Here is a 19,926-nt window from a genome sequence, read left to right on the forward strand (position 1 = left end):
AATGCCCCACAAACTAGGAAATTAAATGGCTGATAGAGGCCTGAGAGAGGAGGCTGAGCCTCCAAGGGGCTCCCTTATCTCTTGTTGTCTGTTCCCTAACCCAGGCATGGGCGCCCCATCCTAATTCAGACCAGCATTACTGCCAGGTCTGTAGGGGGTTCTATCTGTTCCCTTTAAAACTTGTTACCTGAGGATCTCTCCAGGCCAGGGTCACCAGGCCAGATCCCCAGGTGAAGAAGGCTCTTCCTGATTGGTCAATAGTTTGTTCAACAAGTACTTACCAAAGCACACCTATTCTGGAAATAAAGATATGCATAATGGTGGTCCCTCAAGGTCTAGAGTAGGAAGGAGATGGACTGTAATTGCACAGCAGAGCCAGCCTATGGTAGAAAGAAGCACAGAGGACAGGCCCCAGACCCAGGAAGCCGGGAGTTTCCCGGAGTCTTGAGGGAAGAACAGTATCCTGAAGGGTAAACAGGAGGTTGATGGGCAGATACAGTGGACATGGGAGTTCTAGGCACAATAAACTGCATGTGTTCAGCATGGGGAAAACAGGATGCTTACAAGAAACTAAATACCCAGGGTCCCCTGTTCCCACCACTTCCTGGCTCCAGGAGTTCCTGTATAGACCCCTCCTTTACCTTAATGGACTTTTGACTCCAAATTCTGGAATTATCACCCTATTCCCCCTGCCACTTCCTGTTCCTGTCCAGGCTACCTGATGCATATTTGCAGACCATGTGTCAAGACTCCTCCACCCTAGGGTGAGACTCTGCCTCTTTGCCTGGGCTTGAACCCCATTCTCTGGGCATGTGCCAGTCCTGAATGGGCATAAGCAGTGTGTCCTGCTGGACCACCCCCCCACACACACACACTAGCCAGCTGGGATCACCCCACTCCTCCAGTGCACCCCCATGGGAGTCCCACCCTTCTCCCAGCTGCCCCCACCTCACTTATTCTTTCATGATCCAATCAGGTGTCCTTTTCCACCTATCTCACATCCTTAGGAAATGGCCTCCCTAAGTCTTTACTGATTATTTAATAAGAAAAATGCTTTACATAACTCTGTAGCTGTAAAGGACCTATCATTCTCTCTCATGCTTCTGCCTGCCCATCTTGGTCAATCCCATCTTTTCCCTGAAAATATTTAAAAAATGTTTTGCTTTTGTTATATTATAAAAGTACATATGTAACTCTAAAATATCTAGAGAGAAGATAAAACTAGATGAAAACAATTATTTCCTAAGCATGTAGAGAGCCCTTACTCTATGTCCCAGTGAAGTACTAACCTGGGAAGTAGACATTATTACCATTTCTGTCTTAAATTTGGAGACACTCAGGCCTGAAGAAATTGAGTAGCTTGCCTGAGGCACAAAGTTGCTAAATGATGGAGCTGGGATTTGAACCTAAGTCATCCCAGTCTAGTGCTTTGCCTACTACACCTCTGTTCTCTCTCCACTGTCTGCTCCATCCATTGCCCTGCTTGCCCTTCTGATACCGTTCTGAGGCCTATAACTGGACCCCAAACCAATCATTCTAATTGGCATGATGATATCCATCTCATAAGCATGAGCAGGTACCTGTGGGTGCCTCCCCCCAGCCCCTAGTCTCCCCCTGTGCAGAATTTGAAGGGCAGAGTTAGCCTGGACTAACTCAAGAAAACCAAGATGGGGTTGGTGGCAGGAGAGAGAACTCAACTGTGCCCGGCTCAACATTTTTGTCTTTGCCCTGCCCCACCCACCCCCTGCACCCCTTCCGACCCCTCGCCCCCCTACCCTGGTTCTCTTACCCTTGGCCATTCCTCAGCGTCTGCCTCCTGTCTTCCAGGACTGCATCAGGGTCTAAATATGTGGCCTTCAGGGGCAGCAAAGTCTGCACAGACTTGGCCTCCAACCTTTATCATCTGGGGGAGGGCACAAGAATTAGAGAATGGCTTGGGGTGGGGGTCTCTCTCACCCTCTGGTGTTCCCATCGCAGGCCAATCCTGGGGCAGGGGCAGGGCCTGGGGAGGGAGAACGTGGATCCTACCGCCTCCGAGTCATCAAGGCCCTGGTACAGCGCTACATAGAGACAGCCCGGCGGGAGTTTGAGGAGACCCGTCGGAAAGGTTAGTGGCTTGCCCCCAAACCTTCCCCATTGCCAGTCCTAGCTCATATAAATCCCACACACCCAGACACACCCTGCAGTGTGGCCTTTCTACTTAATGACTCTCTGAGCCATTCAGACATTTTTTCCATTCATTTCATTTAATCTTTCAAGTGTTTGTTGATTCATTCACTCTCTTACCCATTCACTCACTCACTTAACTCATTATTCACTCATTCACTTATTCACTTACTCAACCACCATTCACCACTACATTCCGTTTGTTCCAGCCTCATCTTGGAGGGAGGGGGTACTATGTCAAGCAGAGACACAGGGGAAACTTTCAGTCTGGTGAGAAAGAGAAACCATCTTTGTAGGCAGATAGTGCTTAGCTAGGAGAGACCCAAATTGCTATGGGAGCCCAAGGGGGAGAGAGAGAGAGAGAGAGAGAGAGAGAGAGAGAGAGAGAGACAGACAGACACAGCACCTATTATTTTGACAGGCTATTGGGAAGGTAGAAGAGTAGAGGACCAGAAATGGGAGAAAGCAGAGGTGTAATTCAAATGGCCCTGAGGATGGTTAGATGGGAACAGGGCTGACAAGGGCAGAGGCACAAATCTCTACCCATTAAAACTTTCCCATCCCTGTGATTCCTGACCCCTTCTCTGGGGAGAGGATCCCTTTCCTTCTTTGTATCTTCTAAACTCATGGCCACCTCAGCCCCACTCAGATTCATCTGCCCCAGACTCTGCCTGCTCCTGATCCCCAGCCCACGAGCCTGTCTCTCACTTTCTCCAGTTTTCCTCCCTCAGGACCCACAGGCATATGTCCCCTGAGATTCTGTTGAGGGTAGAAGTGGTTCAGGGCAGGCTCATCTTCTGAGATGATCCCCATCAATACCTTCCCCCACACCCCCAGACCTGGGCAACAGACTGACAGAGCTGACCAAGACTGTGTCTCGACTGCAAAGTGAGGTGGCTGGTGTGCGGCGGACTCTGGAAGAGGGAGGGACACCCCGACCACCCGCAGGTGCCAGCGTCCTCAGTCGCTACATCACCCGAGTGCGCAACAGCTTCCAGAATCTGGGCCCCCCCATCCCTGAAACCCCAGAGCTGACAGTGCCAGGGCTGGTGGGGACCCAGGTATCTTCGGAAACTGGGCTTCGGGATGCTGGAGGGGCTAGGACTCCAGCTTCTGGAGAGTCTGGCCCTTCCTCCCCAGCTCACGTGTTAGTGCACAGGGAGCAAGAATCAGAGGCGGCTGGGGACCTGCCCCAGGAGGAAGATTTGGGAATCTAACGGGGGTCCTGATGCGGTGGGAGGGTACCTTCTTCTGTTACTAGGTAGAGAAGCCTAGATAAGTGAGGGTAGGGGTCACTTAGTAGAAGCCTGTGCTGCTTTACTTGCCTCAATAAAGTTTCTGTTCTGGATGTCAGATGCCTCTAGAGAGTGTAAGGATCTCTGTCTCTTCAGGTTTTGAGATCCCTTTCCCTTGTCCCTGAAATGGACTCTTGTGGGAGCAGGAGAGACAGAAATGTCTTGCTATGGGGTCCCAGATATCTTGGGTTTAGGCTCCTACTTGAGTTCCTTCACATCATTAGTGGAAAGGATTCTGGACTGGGAGGCAGGGAGCCTGGTTTTAATACTAACTCTTTGATCTTAAGCAAGTTGCTTCTTTCCTGAGCTTTGCATTCCTCATCTGACAAATGAGCGATGAATCCATCTCCCTTCCTTCCTTTCCTTCCCTCCCCTCCCTTTCCTTCCTTCCTTCCTCCCTCCCTCCCTCTCTCCCTCCCTTTCTCCCTTTCTGCCTTCCTTCCTGGAGGTTGTGGGGAATCTCTGACTCTTAAAGTTTCTGGTTTGCAAGTTGTGGTATGTGACAGGGGTCTGCATAGGAGACCATGTCTAGGAGGGATCAAGAAGTCATCCTTTTAGTCCCTCAGTTTCTGAGTCTGGCAAGGCTAGAGCAGAGTAGATGGTCTGGTCTCATGGAATAAACCAATCGTGAAATTTGATGTCACCACACTGCAATACTGTTTAATTGAGTGATCGTCATAGTACTACCCGTGCTTGTCCCAGGGAGTCCCTACCACCACACAGCAGGGCTCCCTCCACCCTGCCATGGCCTCAGATCCCCCCACATCCTGGTTGGGAGGGGAGATGGCTGGATAGAGAGATGGCTGGGTGGGTCCCCATCCCTGGGGAAGTGGCTGCTAGGGCTGTGTCTGAAACCACTTTCTCGCTTCGAGGCTGTTCGAAGCTCCCTTCTTCATATGAAGGTCACCAGTTCCCAGAACTCCTAAGTGGCAGATATTGAACTTTCAGGGCCCAACTCCTGAGATCTGGAAGCCCCTAGGTGCCAAGAACAGGGTCTTCCAGGAGAGTAGAGAGAAGTCCCCCTGGGAGGTGGAGTCTGGCTGTCCTCCTGCTGAAGAGAGAAGAAAAGAAGGTGAAGGGTCAGTAGGGCCAGGGGGAGTTGAAGCAGCTGAGGGAGGGGGCAAAGAGTACTCACTTTGTACAGATACACAGCCCCGCCTCTTCTCCCCTGGAACAGATAGCACCATGAGAGGCCTCCATGTAGATACAGACCCTCACACCCCAAGCTTCCCTTCCTACCAGGTCCTGGCGTGGGCCATTCCCCCCTTCTCAATCCAGCTTTCCCTTCTCCAAAATGCCGACTTCTGACTTTCTTTCCTCTTTCTTCCCCTGGAATATCTTTCCAGCTTGCTTATCTGTCCCTGCTCCCCCCCCTGGCCCCAGCCACTCCTCCATGCTGTCCTTGCCTCGGCACTTAGGAACAGCATCATATATGTGTCCTGTCAACCCCATTAAGCCCAGGGCCTCTTGAGATCTGAAGAAGCACCCATCGCTTTCCTCTGCTTATCAATCTCCTTAACCAGATTCTATTGGTCAATCAGACTATACAGCAGATAGAACCTTTTGAGAATATTTACAGAATCACCTGAGAATGTTCATAGATCCAGAAAACACTTATAAGACCTTTTAAGAGCTGGCAGAACCCAAGTCACAGAGAATAGTAATTACAGCTGACTTCTAGCCCTCAGCTTTCCCATTAACCAAGTGGGTCTCCTGAAAGGGCATCCTGGTTTGTTTCACCCATCCCACCAGTCCTGCTTCCCTCGTGCATGGCTTACCACCCAGATAGGCACAGTTAAAGTGGCTGCAGGTCTGATTATAGCTCCAGAGAGTCACCAGGCTCTGGGCTCCTTCCTGGGAGAACCTGGTGACCAAGAAGACTTCATGTGGGGGGATCAGCACCTCGCGCTCCTCAGGAAAGACAGATAAGGCCTGGATAGGGGCCCCAAAGCAAGTCCTTAGAGAGAAGAAGGTGGCATTACCAAATCTGCGGGCCACTGCCTCATCCAGGGAGCTGGAAGCAAACTGGCCCAAGCGGACAGAGTCCCCCAGCCTCTTGGGTTCAAAGTGAAGGGTGCCCACGCCTCGGAACACCACCTTCCCAGGTCCCCCGTTGCAGCCCCCACTGCCCTGCAGCAGCTGCAGGGCCCGGGTCAAGTAGAAATGCAGGGCCTTGAAGGGGAAGTACTTCATGTAGAATTCCCGGGAGCCACCGCCTGTTCGCACAGCCTGGTTCAGCTCCCAGTATAAAGTGTTAGATGAGTTGGTATAGACCATGACGGCGATTCCGTGCTGGGCTTTGAAGCCAGGGGGCAGGGTGAGCCCTCGACGCTTGTGCTCCCAGGCCTCCCGTGCTGCCTCCCAGGACTCCCGCAGCAGGGCGTGGCCAGCCATCTCCTCCTTCAGCAGAGGGACTGCCTTTTCTTCCATCTCCTCTGTGCAGCCCACGTAAGCATCATCAAAGGTGTCTGGAGCCAGGCCCAGGGGCAGGATGGGAACAGCCCGGGCCTATGGATGTAGGAAAGAGAGGAGCCACATAGGAAAGGATAGAAGTTCAGAGCACTGGACGCCGGCCCTGGTGGCAGATCAATTCAGAAACACAGTATCTCATTTCTATGACCAGATATATAGTATATGCAATTTGGCAAGAGCTCAAGGGCTTAAATAGCACAGCCACTGCAGTCGACAGACATGGGTTCAAATGCTGACTTCCCCATTTACTAGCTGTGGGATCCTGTGTATGTCTCTTTAACTTTTATGGGCTCTCCACGTATAAACTGAGGATACTTTCTACCTCACAGGGATATTGTAAGGACAGCATATAGATCTTCACTTCTGTACAACATGAAGGGGTCATTTTGTCATTAGAGAAGTTCTTGTACCTGGTAGGAAGTGGGGCTAGATGACTTCCAAGCACTGTTCTGGCACTAAGATCAGTATTCAGGTGATATACAAATATACAGCCAATGTCCAGTGACCTGACCCTGCCTCCATCCTTAGATTCTCTTCCACCCTCATGCCACAATACCAAGACACTGTCAGCTCTGAGACTCCTGAGTCTTCTTCTGCTTTAGAAGCCCATTTTTCCAAACATGGGGTGGGGTGTGTGGAGGAGGTCAAGCCCCGGTCTAGGAGGAGCTGCAGAAGGGCAGCGCACAGGTAGCCCAAGCCGCTTTGCCTGGGCTGCGCCTGTGGTGGCAGACAGGAAGTGGGGAGGAATGATATGAAGGAAGGAGGATCCTAGGAGGACCAATGGGTGGAGGTGAGGATTCTGGGAGAGAGAATGGGAATTTGGGGCTGCCTGCAGGGATGTAGGTTCCTGAGAAGAAGAAGATTAAGAGGACTGGGATCCTAAAGAGTCCCTGGGAGAGATTCTTGAAGAGTCAGCCCCCCAGTCCACCTCTTTTTGGTCTGCCCCTGAACTATTTGTTCCCTTTGTGGTGGGAGAAGCTTCCCCCAGTTACCTGCCAGAGGGCATGGAGAGCCATCAGCAGAGCCACCAGCATCGTTTTTGGGGGAGACTCAGGAAAGCGAGGTCCAGATGTCGAGGGCACCATTGGCGATGGGCTGGGGGACAAAGACCTGGGTCCGTTCCTCGGGTGTGAAGTGCCCCCGTTCAGGATACAGTCCAGGAGGGCGTGGGCGGGGCTAAGGGCGGGCCTAAGGGGGTGGGCGGGGCTTTAGATTTAATTGTCCTCCGCAAAACCCCAGGGCTCCGCTCCCCAAGTTCCCAGTCGCCCCCAAGCTCAGCGTCTTCTGCTCGGAGACCTTCTTGCGATGGTAAAGGTGGAGCCGTTATTTGGCTTCGCCCGGACAAGGGAGGGGGAGGGAGGCCGGGGAACCCACCTGGAAGTTGCAGGGGCGAGAGCGGGAAGGGGCGCTGATAGCTCGGGCAGGAGGAAGGGGGCTCAAGTCCGGGCGGGCGCTGCGCTGTCCCGGGAGTCCAGCCGATCAACAAAGTCCCGCGGCTAACTATAGCCCCCGCGGCGGTAACCTGACACCTCTCTTCTCCAACAACGGACACGGGGTGGGGGCAGCGGGTGTGGCGCGGGAAGGGGCCGAGGGGCGTACCGCCCTACCCCTAGGACTGCGAGGTCTTTCTCCAGAATCCACTTTGGCTCCGAGCGAGGCCAGGGATGAGGCAGGGACTTGTGAGACTTGTGAGACTTGTGAGACTTGCCTCTTCCTCAGGTAGGCCCTGACCTGGCTGGGCCCCACCTCCCAGACCACTACGCCGGGGAGGCCCACGAGGGTCCCGCCCACCAGAAAGTCTCCGCTGGTGCATTTGCTGATTTGCATGATATTTGCATATGGCCCAAACTTTGGAGCATTTGTGGTCGGACCTCTGAGCGGCACCCATCGTTCCCCTTCCCTTTAGTGGGGTCGGACCAGATGCAGAGCTATCTCACAGCCTCAGGGGCCAGTACCACTTCTCCCCAGACCCTCCCTCTCTGGACCTCTTAGACTCAGGTGACCCCATGTTTATAAACACTAGCCTTTCCCCTCCCCTGCTGCGGGCCTGTCTATAAATAACCTGGCTCTGAGTTTTGGATGCCCAATCAGAGGTAATGGGAGAAATGGCCAGCTGAGGAATCAGTAAGCAGCTCTGGGAACAGCTTTCTGGCAGCCTGAGCCGCTGGGGGTGGGAGGGTTACTCTCACAGTGGCCATGGGAATTGGTGGGGGGAGGGGGGTCTCAAATGTCAGGATTTAAAGAGATGCTTCCTGCTGCTTGCGGGGCGGAAGTGCCTACCAGGTTAGACTTAACCACAGGGCCTCCATCCTGGTCTGGCTCACTCACTTAGCCCCATCCCTGCTGCCCCATCCCCTCAGGCTGCCCGCCAAATAAAGAATTTCCTTCATCAAGAATCCTGCTTTCTCCCAAATTCCTTCCTATAGCCCCAAATAGACAAACTGTGTATACAGGCTTGGAGAGATGTGGGGAGGTAGATGGAAGGAGTGGCATCCCAAAAAACTAGAACACTTGTCAGGCAAACACAGCTGCCAGACAACTACTCTTGGGGCACCTGTGTGGCTCAGTCAGTTAAGCATCTGACTCTTCTTCAGCTCAGGTCATGATCTCATCATTCACCAGTTCAAGCCCTGTGTTGGGCTCTGCGCTGACAGCATGGAGCCTACTTGGGATTCTCTCTCTCCCTTTCTCTCTGCCCATCCCCTGCCGCTGCTTGTGCACATTCTCTCTCTCAAAATAAATAAACTTAAATAAAATAAAAACAAAGACAAATATTCTTGTCCCCTTCCAATGAGACCGACTATCCCAAAGCTCAACTAGATTAGAAAATCAGGAGTTTCTCTATTATTTACCATGACTATGAAAAACAGCATCTTGCCTGTGTATCCTGGCTGCCTCTGTCCCTGGAGGACCCTCAGCATTTGCTGTTGGAACAGAAGATACTGTCTGGGATGTGTAGGCTTGCTGAAACAAGTCCTTGGTATCAGATCTAGTGGATCAGAGTTTTGTCCTCTCTGATGCAAGTGCTTCCCCCATCCCCAAATATGGAAATCCAAGAAAGGCCCCAAGAGATGGAATCAAATCTAGTCACTAAGCAGAGGCCCTGAGGCAGAAGCAGAAAGTCCTTTAAGATCACCTAGCAAATCAGTGCTGGCCAGACCCAGCCACCTTAATCTGGGAATCTCTCCTGGCATGTCAGGTGAGTCTCCATGCTCACATAAAAGGAATAAAATGCAAATGTAAAAGACACCGAGGACAGGGGTGCTGTGCACAGGACCAAACCCAATGGGGAGACAGTCATTCCAGCCTGGATCCTCGATGCCTCAGCCCACCTTCTCTCTGGCTTCAGGGGTTCCCTTTTACATGGGAGGAGCACAGGCCCAGGGCAGACTGGGCAGAGGCTAGTGTTCCCAAGCCTTGAGGAGACATCCAGAAATAGATGGGGGAGTGTCACATTTCTGAGCAGCTGTGTGGGGACAGGGGGGTGAGGGACTGACAGTATAAAGGAGAAACCTGCCTTTCCTCTCCCCTGGTGGCCATCGCAGAAGACCAACACCAGCTTCCCTGGAGAAGGCCTAGGTAAGGGGCACACCGCCGTCCTCCTGGGCACAGGGCAGGGAAAGACTCTTTTCAAGGGGAAATTTGGGGTATTGATGGTGGAGTTTCAGGAGTTAGGAACAGTTTCAGGGAAACTTTTAGTCTGTTCAGGTTGCTATAACATATCCCAGACTGCATAACTTATAAACAAACATTTCTCATAGTTATGGAGGCTGAAAGTCTGAGACCAGGGTGCCAGCATGGTTGGGTGAAGACTCTCTTTCTGGCTCATAACTGGCACCTTCGTACTATGTCTTCATATGGTAAAAGGTGCTAGGGAGCTCTGTGGGGTCTCTTTGATAAAGAACATTAATCCCATTCATGAGGGCTCCGCCCTCATGAACTTATTACATCCTAAAAGATCCACCTTCTAAAGCCATCACAGCAGGTATTAGGATTTCAACATATGAATTTGGGGGGAACACATATATTCAGACCGTAGCCCCTTTTATGGAGAGGTTTAGGATACCTAGGGAGGCTTGGGGCATTGAGAAACTTAGGGGTTCCTGGGAAGGGACTTAAGAGTCACATCCCCAAAAGGAAATGTTCAGTGAGGGTCTGGATAAGAAGAAATGACAAGTGCCCTGAACAGGATGAGAGGAAAAACAGAAGGGCAGGTGGGATATAAGGGGTTGCCCAGTGCCTCCACTTCCTTGCCTCCCATGACCTCCCCATCATTCTGGCCCCACCCCACTCCCCCAAACACTGCTCACCAAAGTCATCAAACTACCTGTTCTGCAGTGGTCTACACTGTTAGCTGCACCCAGAAAGCCTCTCAGCCTCTCAGCAAACATTCCAGGTGGCCTCATCTGTGGCTGCTTTGGGCTAAGCTCTGGGGACACAGAACAGGTCATAGCTGGTCCCTGCCCTCAAGAAACTCACAGGCCAGGAGGGGAAACAGACACATAAGGGCAACACAGTAGGATTAGGACAGTGGCAGAGGGAAGCACAGGGTGATTTAAGAGCACAGAGTCATCAGAAGACTCCCTGGTGAAGGGGAACCCTGAGTTAAGCCTTGAAAGGTGGGTAGCAGGAGAAGGGCATCCCCAGCAGATGGCAATGTGTGCAGAGCCACGGGGAGGGAAGAAGTGGAGCCTCACCTGGAACTTTGTTCTGTACTGGAGAAGCCAAGCACGAGGCTGAAGAGGTCACGGAGGGCTAGGTCACAGAGCACCTCAAATGCCAGCATGAGGAGGATTCTGTCCTGAGGGTAAGGAAGGAAGTTGTGTTTTGTTGCTTTTTTTCCTTTCTAGATGTGTTCTCATGTATTCCCTCATAATTTTCATCTCTGCATTTTTACTCTGTATTTTGAAATATTTCTTCCAGTTAGGTTTGGCACACAAGGTTTTTAAGCAGGTAAGCAACCTGACCAGCTGTGCTTTAGAAACACTGTTCTCCCTGCTCTGTGGAGGGTGGATTAGCAGGGGTGACCGCTGAGGCAGGGAGATCAGGAAGGAGGCAGGGGCAGACCTCAGCCATGGCAAGGGATGTGGGGGTGGGAAAAGAAAAGGAGTTTCTAGGATGGATCCATATGGTGATTAGATGGCAACTAATTTAGTGTTTGATGAATGATCAAATGAATGGATATCCAAGTGACCATTTTGGGTGACTGGGTGAATAACAGAGATGGTATATTATATGAGACTCTTTCAATGGCAAGCTAGATAAAACCTAAAGAGGAAATTATTGGGGTGCCTGGGTGGCTCAGTCAGTTGAGCGTCCGACTTTGGCTCAGGTTATGATTTCATGGCTCATGAGTTCAAGCCCTGCATCCGTCTCTGTGCTGACGGCTCAGAACCTGGAGCCTGCTTCTGATTCTGTGTCTCCCTCTCTCTCTGCCTGCCTCTCTCTCTCTCTCTCTCTCAAAAATAAATAAACATTAATAAAAATTAAAAAAAAATTTAAAGAGGAAATTATCACAAGAATACCAGAGTACTTCATGAGACCCAAGTGAAGAGCCTCTAGAAACCCAAGATGTCTTGGTCTGCCTGTGCTTTGGCTTCAGGCAGCTTTTTCTTTGCTTCTCAGCCCTCTTTTTCCTTTCCCTGGGGATCTTATGTCTTCTCTGACTTCAATACACCCATGACTCTCACATGTCTCATCTTATTGTCCATTCTTCTATCCCTTGGACATTTGCCCCTTGAGAGTCCACACATGCCAAACTGAACTCACCGTTTTTCCTCTAAACCTGATTATTCATTCATTTTGTATTGAGCACCTATCATGTGCTGGGATGGGCAAAATGAGCTTTTAAAGTGTCTCTGCTCATCCTCTGTTAGCAGACTGGAGTATGGAATCCATATGTCATCCTTGATTTTTCCCTCTGTTGCACCCTCTATATCCCATCAGACACCATGACTAGTAAATTATACCTAATGACTCTGGGTCCATCCTCACTGCTAGTATCTTAGGCCACATGATTCAAGGTCCTCACTCTCACTTCAGAACTCAGACTTCCCTATCCCAAGCCTATGAACTCTCTCTTTTCTTGCCTTGTCTCTGCAGGGTAGAGATGAGGATAGAAACAAGGGCAACAGAGAGATGGCAAGAGATAGAGTTGGCCTAGTGAGGTTTTGCTGCATAACCATTTTGCTCTGTACCATAAAATCTTGTGGCACGCAAAGGTTTATTCACATGTTCACAGGTTTTTGGGCTGACTATAGATTGTCTAATCTAAAGTGGGTTTGCTTGGGCTGCTCTGCTTCAAGCTGCCAGTCTGCCTCAGCTTTTGGCTGGCTGGGCTCAGGTCTGCTCCTTCTGTGATCATTCTAGGGTCCAAGCTAATAGAACAGTTCTGGGCCACATTCTGATGATTTGTGACCCCAAAAGACCCCCTCTCTTGGTTTAGAGTTTCCCAAAAGCCAATCCAGAGACAAGGACTTGGGTGTAGTGAGCTTATTTGTAAGTTGATCCCAGAAAGTACAAGTTTAAAAGTGGCAAAGTGGATGGGGCACATGTACCCCAATGTTTATAGCAGCACTTTCAACAATAGCCAAATTATGGAAAGAGCCTAAATGTCCATCAACTGATAAATGAATAAAGTATTATGCTAAGTGAAATAAGTCATTCAGAGAAAGACAGATATCATATGTTTTCACTCATATGTGGATCTTGAGAAACTTAACAGAAGACCATGGGGGAAGGGAAGTTGGAAAAAATAGTTACAGAGAGGGAGGAAGGCAAACCATAAGAGACTCTTAAGTACAGAGAACAAACTAAGGGTTGATGGGGGGTGGGGGAGAGGGGAAAGTGGGTGATGGGCATTGAGGAGGGCACTTGTTGGGATAAGCACTGGGTGTTGTATGTAAGCCAATTTGACAATAAATTACATTAAATAAAATTTAAAAAGTGGCAAAGTGGGATGGAGAAGAGAAAAGCACCCCCCCCCAAAAAAAAGTGCGTTAATGAGCACACTGTGACCACTGTGGTCAACTGGGGCTTAATCCCACTGGGCACCCTCTGTGGGAAAGGGAATCTGACTACCATTCTTCCTTGGTTAAGGGTTGTCCCTGGGAACATTAAATCCCCTGCACTTTTGGGTTGCCCTGAGCAAGTTTACAGGGTGATGGAGAAAGTCTTGGGCACAAAAATAACATGGAAAACTAGAGGTGAGAAGCTCAGCATAAGCTGAGGTATCAGCATGCACGAGAACTATCCACTGCTCCTGTGTGTGGACTTGTGGGTGGGCTGAACCATCAAAGTTTAGCCTCCTCCCACCCAGCAGATTACGGAACAGGGATGCTTAACCTGAATGAGACTGGGGGCAGAGACATAACCACCTGAAATTTATGTAACATTGTGTGAGGGTACATACATCCATTTGCTTTTTTAAAATTTTAATGTTTATTTTTGAGAGAGAGAGACAGAGCATGAGTAGGGGAAGGGCAGAGAGAGAGGGAGACACAGAATATGAAGCAGGCTCCAGGCTCTGAGCTGTCAGTACAGAGCCCAGTGCAAGGCTTGAACCCATGAGCTGTGAGATCATGACCTGAGCAGAAATTGGACACTTAACCGACTGAGCCACCCAGATGCCCCTCCATTTTCTGAGGAGACGTTTCACCTTTCATCAGATTCTCAAAGAACCACTGACTGTTTTACCGTTTGTGTATAAGAAGGAAAATAGAAATACCTTTGCATTTGCTTATATGTGCATAGAGTATCTTTAGAAGGATACACAGAAAATGGGAATGTTGGTTGCCTCTGGGGAGATGGAGTGAGGAATTAGCAAGAGAAAGATATTTTATTGTGTGCCTTTTGGACTATTTAAATTCTGAACAATGAAAATGTATTACTTAAAAAAAATTAAACGTTTAGAGGCACCTGGGTGGCTCAGTCAGTTAAGCATCTGGCTCTTTATCTTGGCTCAGGTCATGATCTCACAGTTCGTAAGGTTGAGCCCCACATCAGGCTCCATGCTTGGGATTCTCTCTCTCCCTCTCTGCCCCTCCCCCGGCTTGCCCTTTCTCTCTCTCTCTCTCTCTCTCTCTCTCTCTCTCTCTCTCTCTCTCTCTTTCTCTCTCTCTTAAATATTTTTTAAAAAGATTTAAAAAACTTAAACCTTTAAAACATTAAACATTAAAGTCAAGATTGATCCTGTTAGTAAGCAGAAATGTGAATAAGAAAATAGATATCCTCAGTCAGCTGAGAGGCTGACTCTTGATTTCGGCTCAAGTCATGAACCCAGGGTCGTGGGATCAAGACCCTGTTGGGCTCTGCACTGAGCATGGAGTGCTCTTGGGATTCTCGCTCTCAAAAAAAAAAAAAAAAAAAAAAAAAAAAAAAAAAAAAGAGAGAGAGAGAGAGAGAGATCATAATAACTAGAACTGGCAAAGACATAGAGAAAAGGCCACTCTCATTCGCTGTTACAGAAGGGCAAACTAGTACCTCTGGGTGGTAATTTAGCAGTGCCAAATAAACATTAATTCATATCCTTTCAACATTATATCACTTCTTGATCTTTCCTATAAAAATATGCCCATAAGTAGATAAGGATTTATATGCATGGATGTTCATAAAGTATTATGTGTAATGTCAAAAATGTCAAAAAGTTACAAAAAAAATGTGTGCCCATAAGAAAATAGTTGAACAAACTATGGTTTAGCTATATTATGAAATCCCGTGCTGCCATTATAATGAATAAGGTAGATATGAATGTATGATGTGGAAGGAAGTCCTTGATACATTGTTTCCTGGAAAAAAGGTTACAGGAGATGTGTGTGAAACATGAAAAGGCATGTTCCTTTTCCTTTTTGAAAAAAAGAAAATAAAAACCAAAAGCAGCCTGTGTACAGAAAACTAGGTGTGTATGCATATTTAAATATTAAATTACTTGCATGTGCACAGAAAAAGGTCCGAAAGGGTACTACTGTCACGGTAACAGCAAGCACAGCTAAGAGTGAGAGAGGACACAGAGAGACTGTCTGTTCCTTACCCCAAGCTGGACTCTGCCTTCTTGGAGACTCATTCCCCGTCTCATCCTCTCCCCAACTCTCAGCCCCTCTCCTTTACCACCTGGGGGGTCTACATCTGTCCCTGCCCTGGAAGCAATCGAGGGCTTAGGGGAGGAGGGCTCAGTTGGCACCAGGACTGCAGGAGGGAAGGATGCCATGGTCCCACCAGGTGACCAGTCCTGGATCTGCCCTGTTCCAGCCTCACATCCCCCACTGGGTGAAGCCCAGACCTCTTACTGTGCTAGTCAGGACCTTTCACGAACGGCCCCAACATTCCCACACTGCAAGCTGTGCCGTGCTGGATAAAATGTCTTTCACTTTTTACATTCAACACCTTTGCTCTTCTCATTTCTGCTATCCACGACTCCTTTCCCACCCCAAATGCCAATCTTCCTATCCCAGTCTCCACTGATTGAAGCCTTATTCTCCTATTTATCTGAAAGACCTTGTTCAGGTAACACCTCCTCCAGGAAGTCTCCCATATTCCTATGTTCCAGCAAGAAGGGTCTACTCTCTCTCGAGCCTTCATTTCTATGTTGTGACTCTGTGCCAAGCACTGGGAGTGGCACAGATTAGGTGTCAATTAATGTTTATGAAATTACATATTAACATTCTCATTTTCTAGATGAAGAAACTGAGACCCAAAGAGAGATAGTAACTTGTCTAGGGCTACCTCCAACATGCAGCCTCCTGCCATGGTGTCTCTGCTGCTTGTGTCCATGGGCCTCATGGAAGCACTTCAGGTATGGTTATCCTCCACTGTCCCCATGTCAGCAGGGAGTTGTCAGCTGAGTTGTGGGCTTCCTGTGAGGAGCCAAGGGAAGAGAGAATGACTGATGCTCCCTTTGGGGCTTGCCCAGCCTGAGGGGACAGTCCCAGACCCTGGTCTCTGCAGCTAGTCGTTCCCAATCCCCTTCCCCTCCAGGTGTGTTTGGGGCTCTCAGCATCATCATCTAAGTGGAGAAATTTGGTGACAGGCTCCCATTCTCCTGAGGCTCATCCTCTCAGTCCTTACTGCTCCCTCTCCCTCAGGCCCAGAGCCACCCCATCACTCAACGAGACCTCTTCTCTCAAGAAATGCCCCTGGATATGGCCCCAGCCTCCTTTGATGACCAGTATGCTGGCTGTGCAGCAGCCATGACAGCTGCCCTCCCGGATCTCAACCAAACAGAGTTCCAGGCCAACAAAGTGTATGCTGACGGCTGGGCACTGGCAAGCAGCCAGTGGCAGGAGCGCCAGGCCTGGGGACCAGAGTGGGGCCCCAGCCCTACCCGGCTGCCCCTGCCACCCCCTGGCTTCCGCGATGAGCATGGGGTGGCCCTCCTGGCCTACACAGCCAACAGCCCCTTGCACAAGCAGTTCAACGCAGCCGTGCGGGAGGCGGGCCGCTCCCGAGCCTCCTACCTCCACCACTTCTCCTTCAAGACACTCCATTTCCTGCTGACCGAGGCCCTGCAGCTGCTGGGTAGGGGCCAGCGTTCACCCCAGTGCCGCCAGGTGTTCCGAGGGGTGCATGGCCTGCGCTTCCGGCCAGCAGCACCTGGAGCCACCGTAAGGCTGGGAGGATTTGCCTCCGCCTCCCTGCAGAATGTTGCAGCCCAGCAGTTTGGGGAGGACACCTTCTTTGGCATCTGGACCTGCCTTGGGGCACCTATCAAGGGCTACTCCTTCTTCCCTGGGGAGGATGAGGTGCTGATCCCCCCCTTTGAGACCTTCCAGGTAATCAATGCCAGCAGACCAGCCCAGGGCCCTGCCCGCATTTACCTCCGGGCCCTGGGCAAGCGCAGCACATACAACTGTGAGTACATTAAAGGTGAGCAGGGGATGCACTGGTCAGCATCTATGCAGAAGATGGGCCTCCCCTTCTGTTTTCAAGGGATACATACACAAATATTACAAATAAATTAATAGTAAGGGGGACCCAGTCCTGTCCCTCTGCCCCTCCACCCCCTTGCATCTAAGGGGAGACAAGCTTCTGAGGTAGTAGGACGCTTGTCCCTGGAGGTGCTTAAGCCAGAGCTGGCCTCTTGCCTGCTGGGAGGTTGAAGAGGGTTTTCTGACCAAGACAGGTGTCTATGGACATTTGAGAGCCAAACAGAACTGATCAGGCTTTTCTCCCAGCTGGAAGCTGGAAGGCAATTAATTTCTGGCCATAGCACTGACACCCAGACCATTGATGCCGGGTCTGATTAAGAGCCCCAACCTCAGCTTCCAAGAGGAGCACATGTATTCAGCTGAATGGAAATCCTGTGCTGTCGTGTGTGCTGGGTAGGGGTGCAGGTGGGTGGTGAGATAGCCATTAGGGGCTGTGCCCCAAAGTTCCAGCTCAGGCTGTGGCAGGTCTCGGATACTCTTCCTGTCTATCCTCCAGGGCTGGCCAGAGATCGAATCATGAGGCCAGCCTCAGGTTCTTAATATCTGAAGGGGTTGGGGGTTGCTGGTCCTGGCCAAATGATGCCCAGGGGCTTGTGAAGCCTAATTTGCATAATTAGAAGCAGGTTGTTGCCTGGAACTGTGGACCACATCTAAGATAAGAGAAAGTCCAGTATGGCTACCATTCTCATCTTGGACAGCACCATGAGCTTGCATGAGTCAATGGAAGGTGAAAAAGACATGCAAAATACATAAACTAGTGCCTCCTTGGCTGGGACAAGGCATGGGAGAGGGAGAGGTGAGGCAAAGCTACAGGCCAAGGAAGCAGGAGGGTACCCAGAATAGACCCTGGCTTTGAGGGCTGGCTCCCTTCTGGCTCTGCTGCTCATGGGTCAAGTCAAATGTAGGCAAAGGAGGTCCCACCATAAGGAAGCAGAGTTAGAAGAAAATGTATCAGCTTTTCCTTGAATGAGTTGGGGATGGACCACAGGGTTTGGGGGTTCTTTCCTGACCTGAGAGCTATTGAGACTTTGATTATTTACTGTTTCTTCCCTACAGATAAGCAGTGCAAGTCTGGGCCCTGCCGTCTGGATAACTCAGGTAAGAGCTGCAAGCCTATGTGGGCCTCAGCTCAAGGATGAGCAGGGTGCCCTGGGGTTGGACTCCCCTCCTGAATGCATGTCACTCTTGAAAGGAAAACAACCCTCTTTTAATCAAAACAAGTAAACTCTCTTAAGCAGACACCTGTGGGGGTTGCTAACCTCTCTTAGAGGACATAGATGTGTGTATGGGGCAGTAGTCATGCAAGCTGATACACCTGCCCCCAAGTATGGGGCCCTCTCCTTCACAGAAGGTCACTGATCATGCACCAGAGAGATCCAGGTTGCAGTGAGGGGGTGAAGGGAAGGGACCACTCCCACAGTCCTCTCTGGGCCTTCTCCTTCAGCTGCAGAACCCACTGTCTCTATTACTAACCTCAGGGCTCCTGTAGACCACCTTTCAAGGTTGAGGTCAGGTCTTGGGTGCTGGAGACCTGGGATCTCATCTGGGCTCTGCCCTTTCTCTGTGATCACTCGCTCTCTCTGGGCCTCAGTTTTCCTATCTGTATAATAAGCATATTAGACTAGATGATCCCCAGGTCCCTTTCAGTTGTGACTCTTCTTCCCTTGAATACCCACTATTCCAGGGCCTGCCTAAGCCACCACTTCTCTAGGTGGGAAGGGGCTTTTCCAGGGGAACCAACTGGAATAGGCCCTTCCCAAGAAAGAAACTCTAGCCACTTATCCCCCTCAGGTCCCTCTTCCCTCCTCCAGGGCTCTGTGAACAGTGGGAAAGAAGGGGCCCTAGCATCTACTTTATTCCCACCATTCTCCACTACACAGTCCCACACCATGCTCCAGGCACACCACACCATGAATCCTCACCATGACCCAGTGGGGTAGGTACTATCATCACCCTTGTTCTACAGATGAGGGAACTAAGTCCCAGAGAAGTGAAGCAACCAGTCCTACACACACAGCTAATAAGGGGTGGGGTCCAGAGAGCCCAGCTCTAGAGCCACACTCTGAACCACCACACTACCTGGTCCCCATTTCTCTCCAGACACCATCTTATTTTATCCTTACTGTAAAATAAACTATTGGAAGGAGGAAGAACAGGGAGTATTACCTTCGTTATATAGTAAAGGAGACCCAGAGACAGAAATGACTTGCCCAAGGTGACAGAAGGAGTCAGTGGCAGAGCCAGGGTCAGAAGCCATATCTCCAGGCTCCAACCAACTTGAGTTCTGCTAATGTCATTTCAAGCACTGGACAAGTTAAGGATTCCCCCTGGTCCATCAGTACTTCTATCAGGGGTTGGGCAGAGGGGCAAAGATGAGCATCACTAGAGCTCACTCATATCTCTTCCCCTTGTTCAACCCACTTTGTGATGCCTCATTTGTCTCAGTAGGGGGCAGGGGTATAGACCAACCTAGTGACCTCTGGGAGGGGAACTGGGGCTCTTTCTTTCATCTGCCTACCCTCCTCCCTGAATCCATGCTCTGCATCTCTGGCTCCCATCACACTTTGTGTGTCTGTGTTTCCAGCTCACTCTGCTCGCTCCTCTTCGTCTTATTTATGTACCTCATTTTACCCTGAAAACTTCTCTCTCTGCCTCTGTTTTTCCCACAGCCATGAGTCAAGGCCCCATTTCTGCAGTCTGGTCCCTCCTACTGCCACTCTGGCTCCTTGTCAGAGGAACCTTTCCATAGACTCCAGGCCTCCCATCATCCTTCCAACACTGAACAGCCCTGCCTGCTGCCTCTACCCAACATGGGGATGTTGGCCACATGTGTGCTTTAAAGGCAGCCAGGATCCATGGTAACTCCATCTGCTGGGAACTCTGGGATGTTGGTAGCTGCCAGGCCTGCTGATGGAGGAGTAAGGGAATCTGGGGACTGAGCCTTAGCCAAGGCTCCAAGAATGAGACACTGAATAGACATGGGGGTCTCTACAACAGGCAACAACTCACTTGGAGGTTAGAGATTAAACTAGTTTGGGGGGGGGGAATGGGGAGGAAAGCACTTGGCCAGA

At 50.3% G+C, this 19,926-nt stretch overlaps 3 protein-coding genes across 6 annotated transcripts in view; 2 read left to right on the top strand and 1 right to left on the bottom strand.

Annotated features, from left to right (window-relative positions):
• Positions 1–3,395, top strand: part of LOC102949490 (short transient receptor potential channel 2) — a 36,139-nt gene extending 32,744 nt beyond the window's left edge. The window contains 2 exon segments of the mRNA XM_042957569.1: positions 1,978–2,107; positions 3,004–3,395. Coding sequence (XP_042813503.1) covers positions 1,978–2,107; positions 3,004–3,395 — 522 coding nt within the window.
• ART1 (ADP-ribosyltransferase 1) lies at positions 2,022–19,771 on the top strand. The gene is made up of 5 exons (XM_042957560.1): positions 2,022–2,107; positions 15,606–15,723; positions 16,013–16,793; positions 17,912–17,953; positions 19,525–19,771. The coding sequence occupies exons 2-5, from the start codon at positions 15,661–15,663 to the stop codon at positions 19,602–19,604; spliced, it is 966 nt and encodes a 321-aa protein (XP_042813494.1). The 5' UTR covers positions 2,022–2,107; positions 15,606–15,660; the 3' UTR covers positions 19,605–19,771.
• Positions 3,418–15,738, bottom strand: ART5 (ADP-ribosyltransferase 5). 4 transcript variants are annotated; one of them, XM_042957556.1, is made up of 6 exons: positions 15,654–15,738; positions 10,631–10,729; positions 6,926–7,121; positions 5,240–5,969; positions 4,597–4,629; positions 3,418–4,512 (listed from the first exon to the last, which is right to left on the bottom strand). In XM_042957556.1, the coding sequence occupies exons 2-6, from the start codon at positions 10,717–10,719 to the stop codon at positions 4,406–4,408; spliced, it is 1,155 nt and encodes a 384-aa protein (XP_042813490.1). In that variant the 5' UTR covers positions 10,720–10,729; positions 15,654–15,738; the 3' UTR covers positions 3,418–4,405. The 4 variants fall into 4 exon arrangements, with proteins under 4 accessions (XP_042813490.1, XP_042813489.1, XP_042813488.1 ...); XM_042957555.1 differs by having other exon boundaries at positions 3,418–4,509; positions 10,631–10,734; XM_042957554.1 differs by having other exon boundaries at positions 10,631–10,734.
• Positions 19,772–19,926: the final 155 nt, after the last annotated feature.

Source organism: Panthera tigris, chromosome D1, assembly GCF_018350195.1.
Source record: "Panthera tigris isolate Pti1 chromosome D1, P.tigris_Pti1_mat1.1, whole genome shotgun sequence".
In the NCBI taxonomy this organism is placed as follows: Eukaryota; Metazoa; Chordata; class Mammalia; order Carnivora; family Felidae; genus Panthera; species Panthera tigris.

Excerpts from the sequence above, each read along its gene's own strand:
- ART1 (XM_042957560.1), top strand. The coding sequence starts at position 15,661 with ATGCAGCCTCCTGCCATGGTGTCTCTGCTGCTTGTGTCCATGGGCCTC. Across the intron at positions 15,724-16,012 it reads GCCTCATGGAAGCACTTCAG|GCCCAGAGCCACCCCATCAC; the intron begins GTATGGTTATCC and ends CCTCTCCCTCAG. Across the intron at positions 17,954-19,524 it reads CTGCCGTCTGGATAACTCAG|CCATGAGTCAAGGCCCCATT; the intron begins GTAAGAGCTGCA and ends TTTTTCCCACAG.
- ART5 (XM_042957554.1), bottom strand. The coding sequence starts at position 15,710 with ATGAGGCCCATGGACACAAGCAGCAGAGACACCATGGCAGGAGGCTGC. Across the intron at positions 10,735-15,653 it reads CAGGAGGCTGCATGTTGGAG|GACAGAATCCTCCTCATGCT; the intron begins GTAGCCCTAGAC and ends CCTTACCCTCAG. Across the intron at positions 4,630-5,239 it reads TAACTGTGCCTATCTGGGTG|GGGAGAAGAGGCGGGGCTGT; the intron begins GTAAGCCATGCA and ends TATCTGTTCCAG.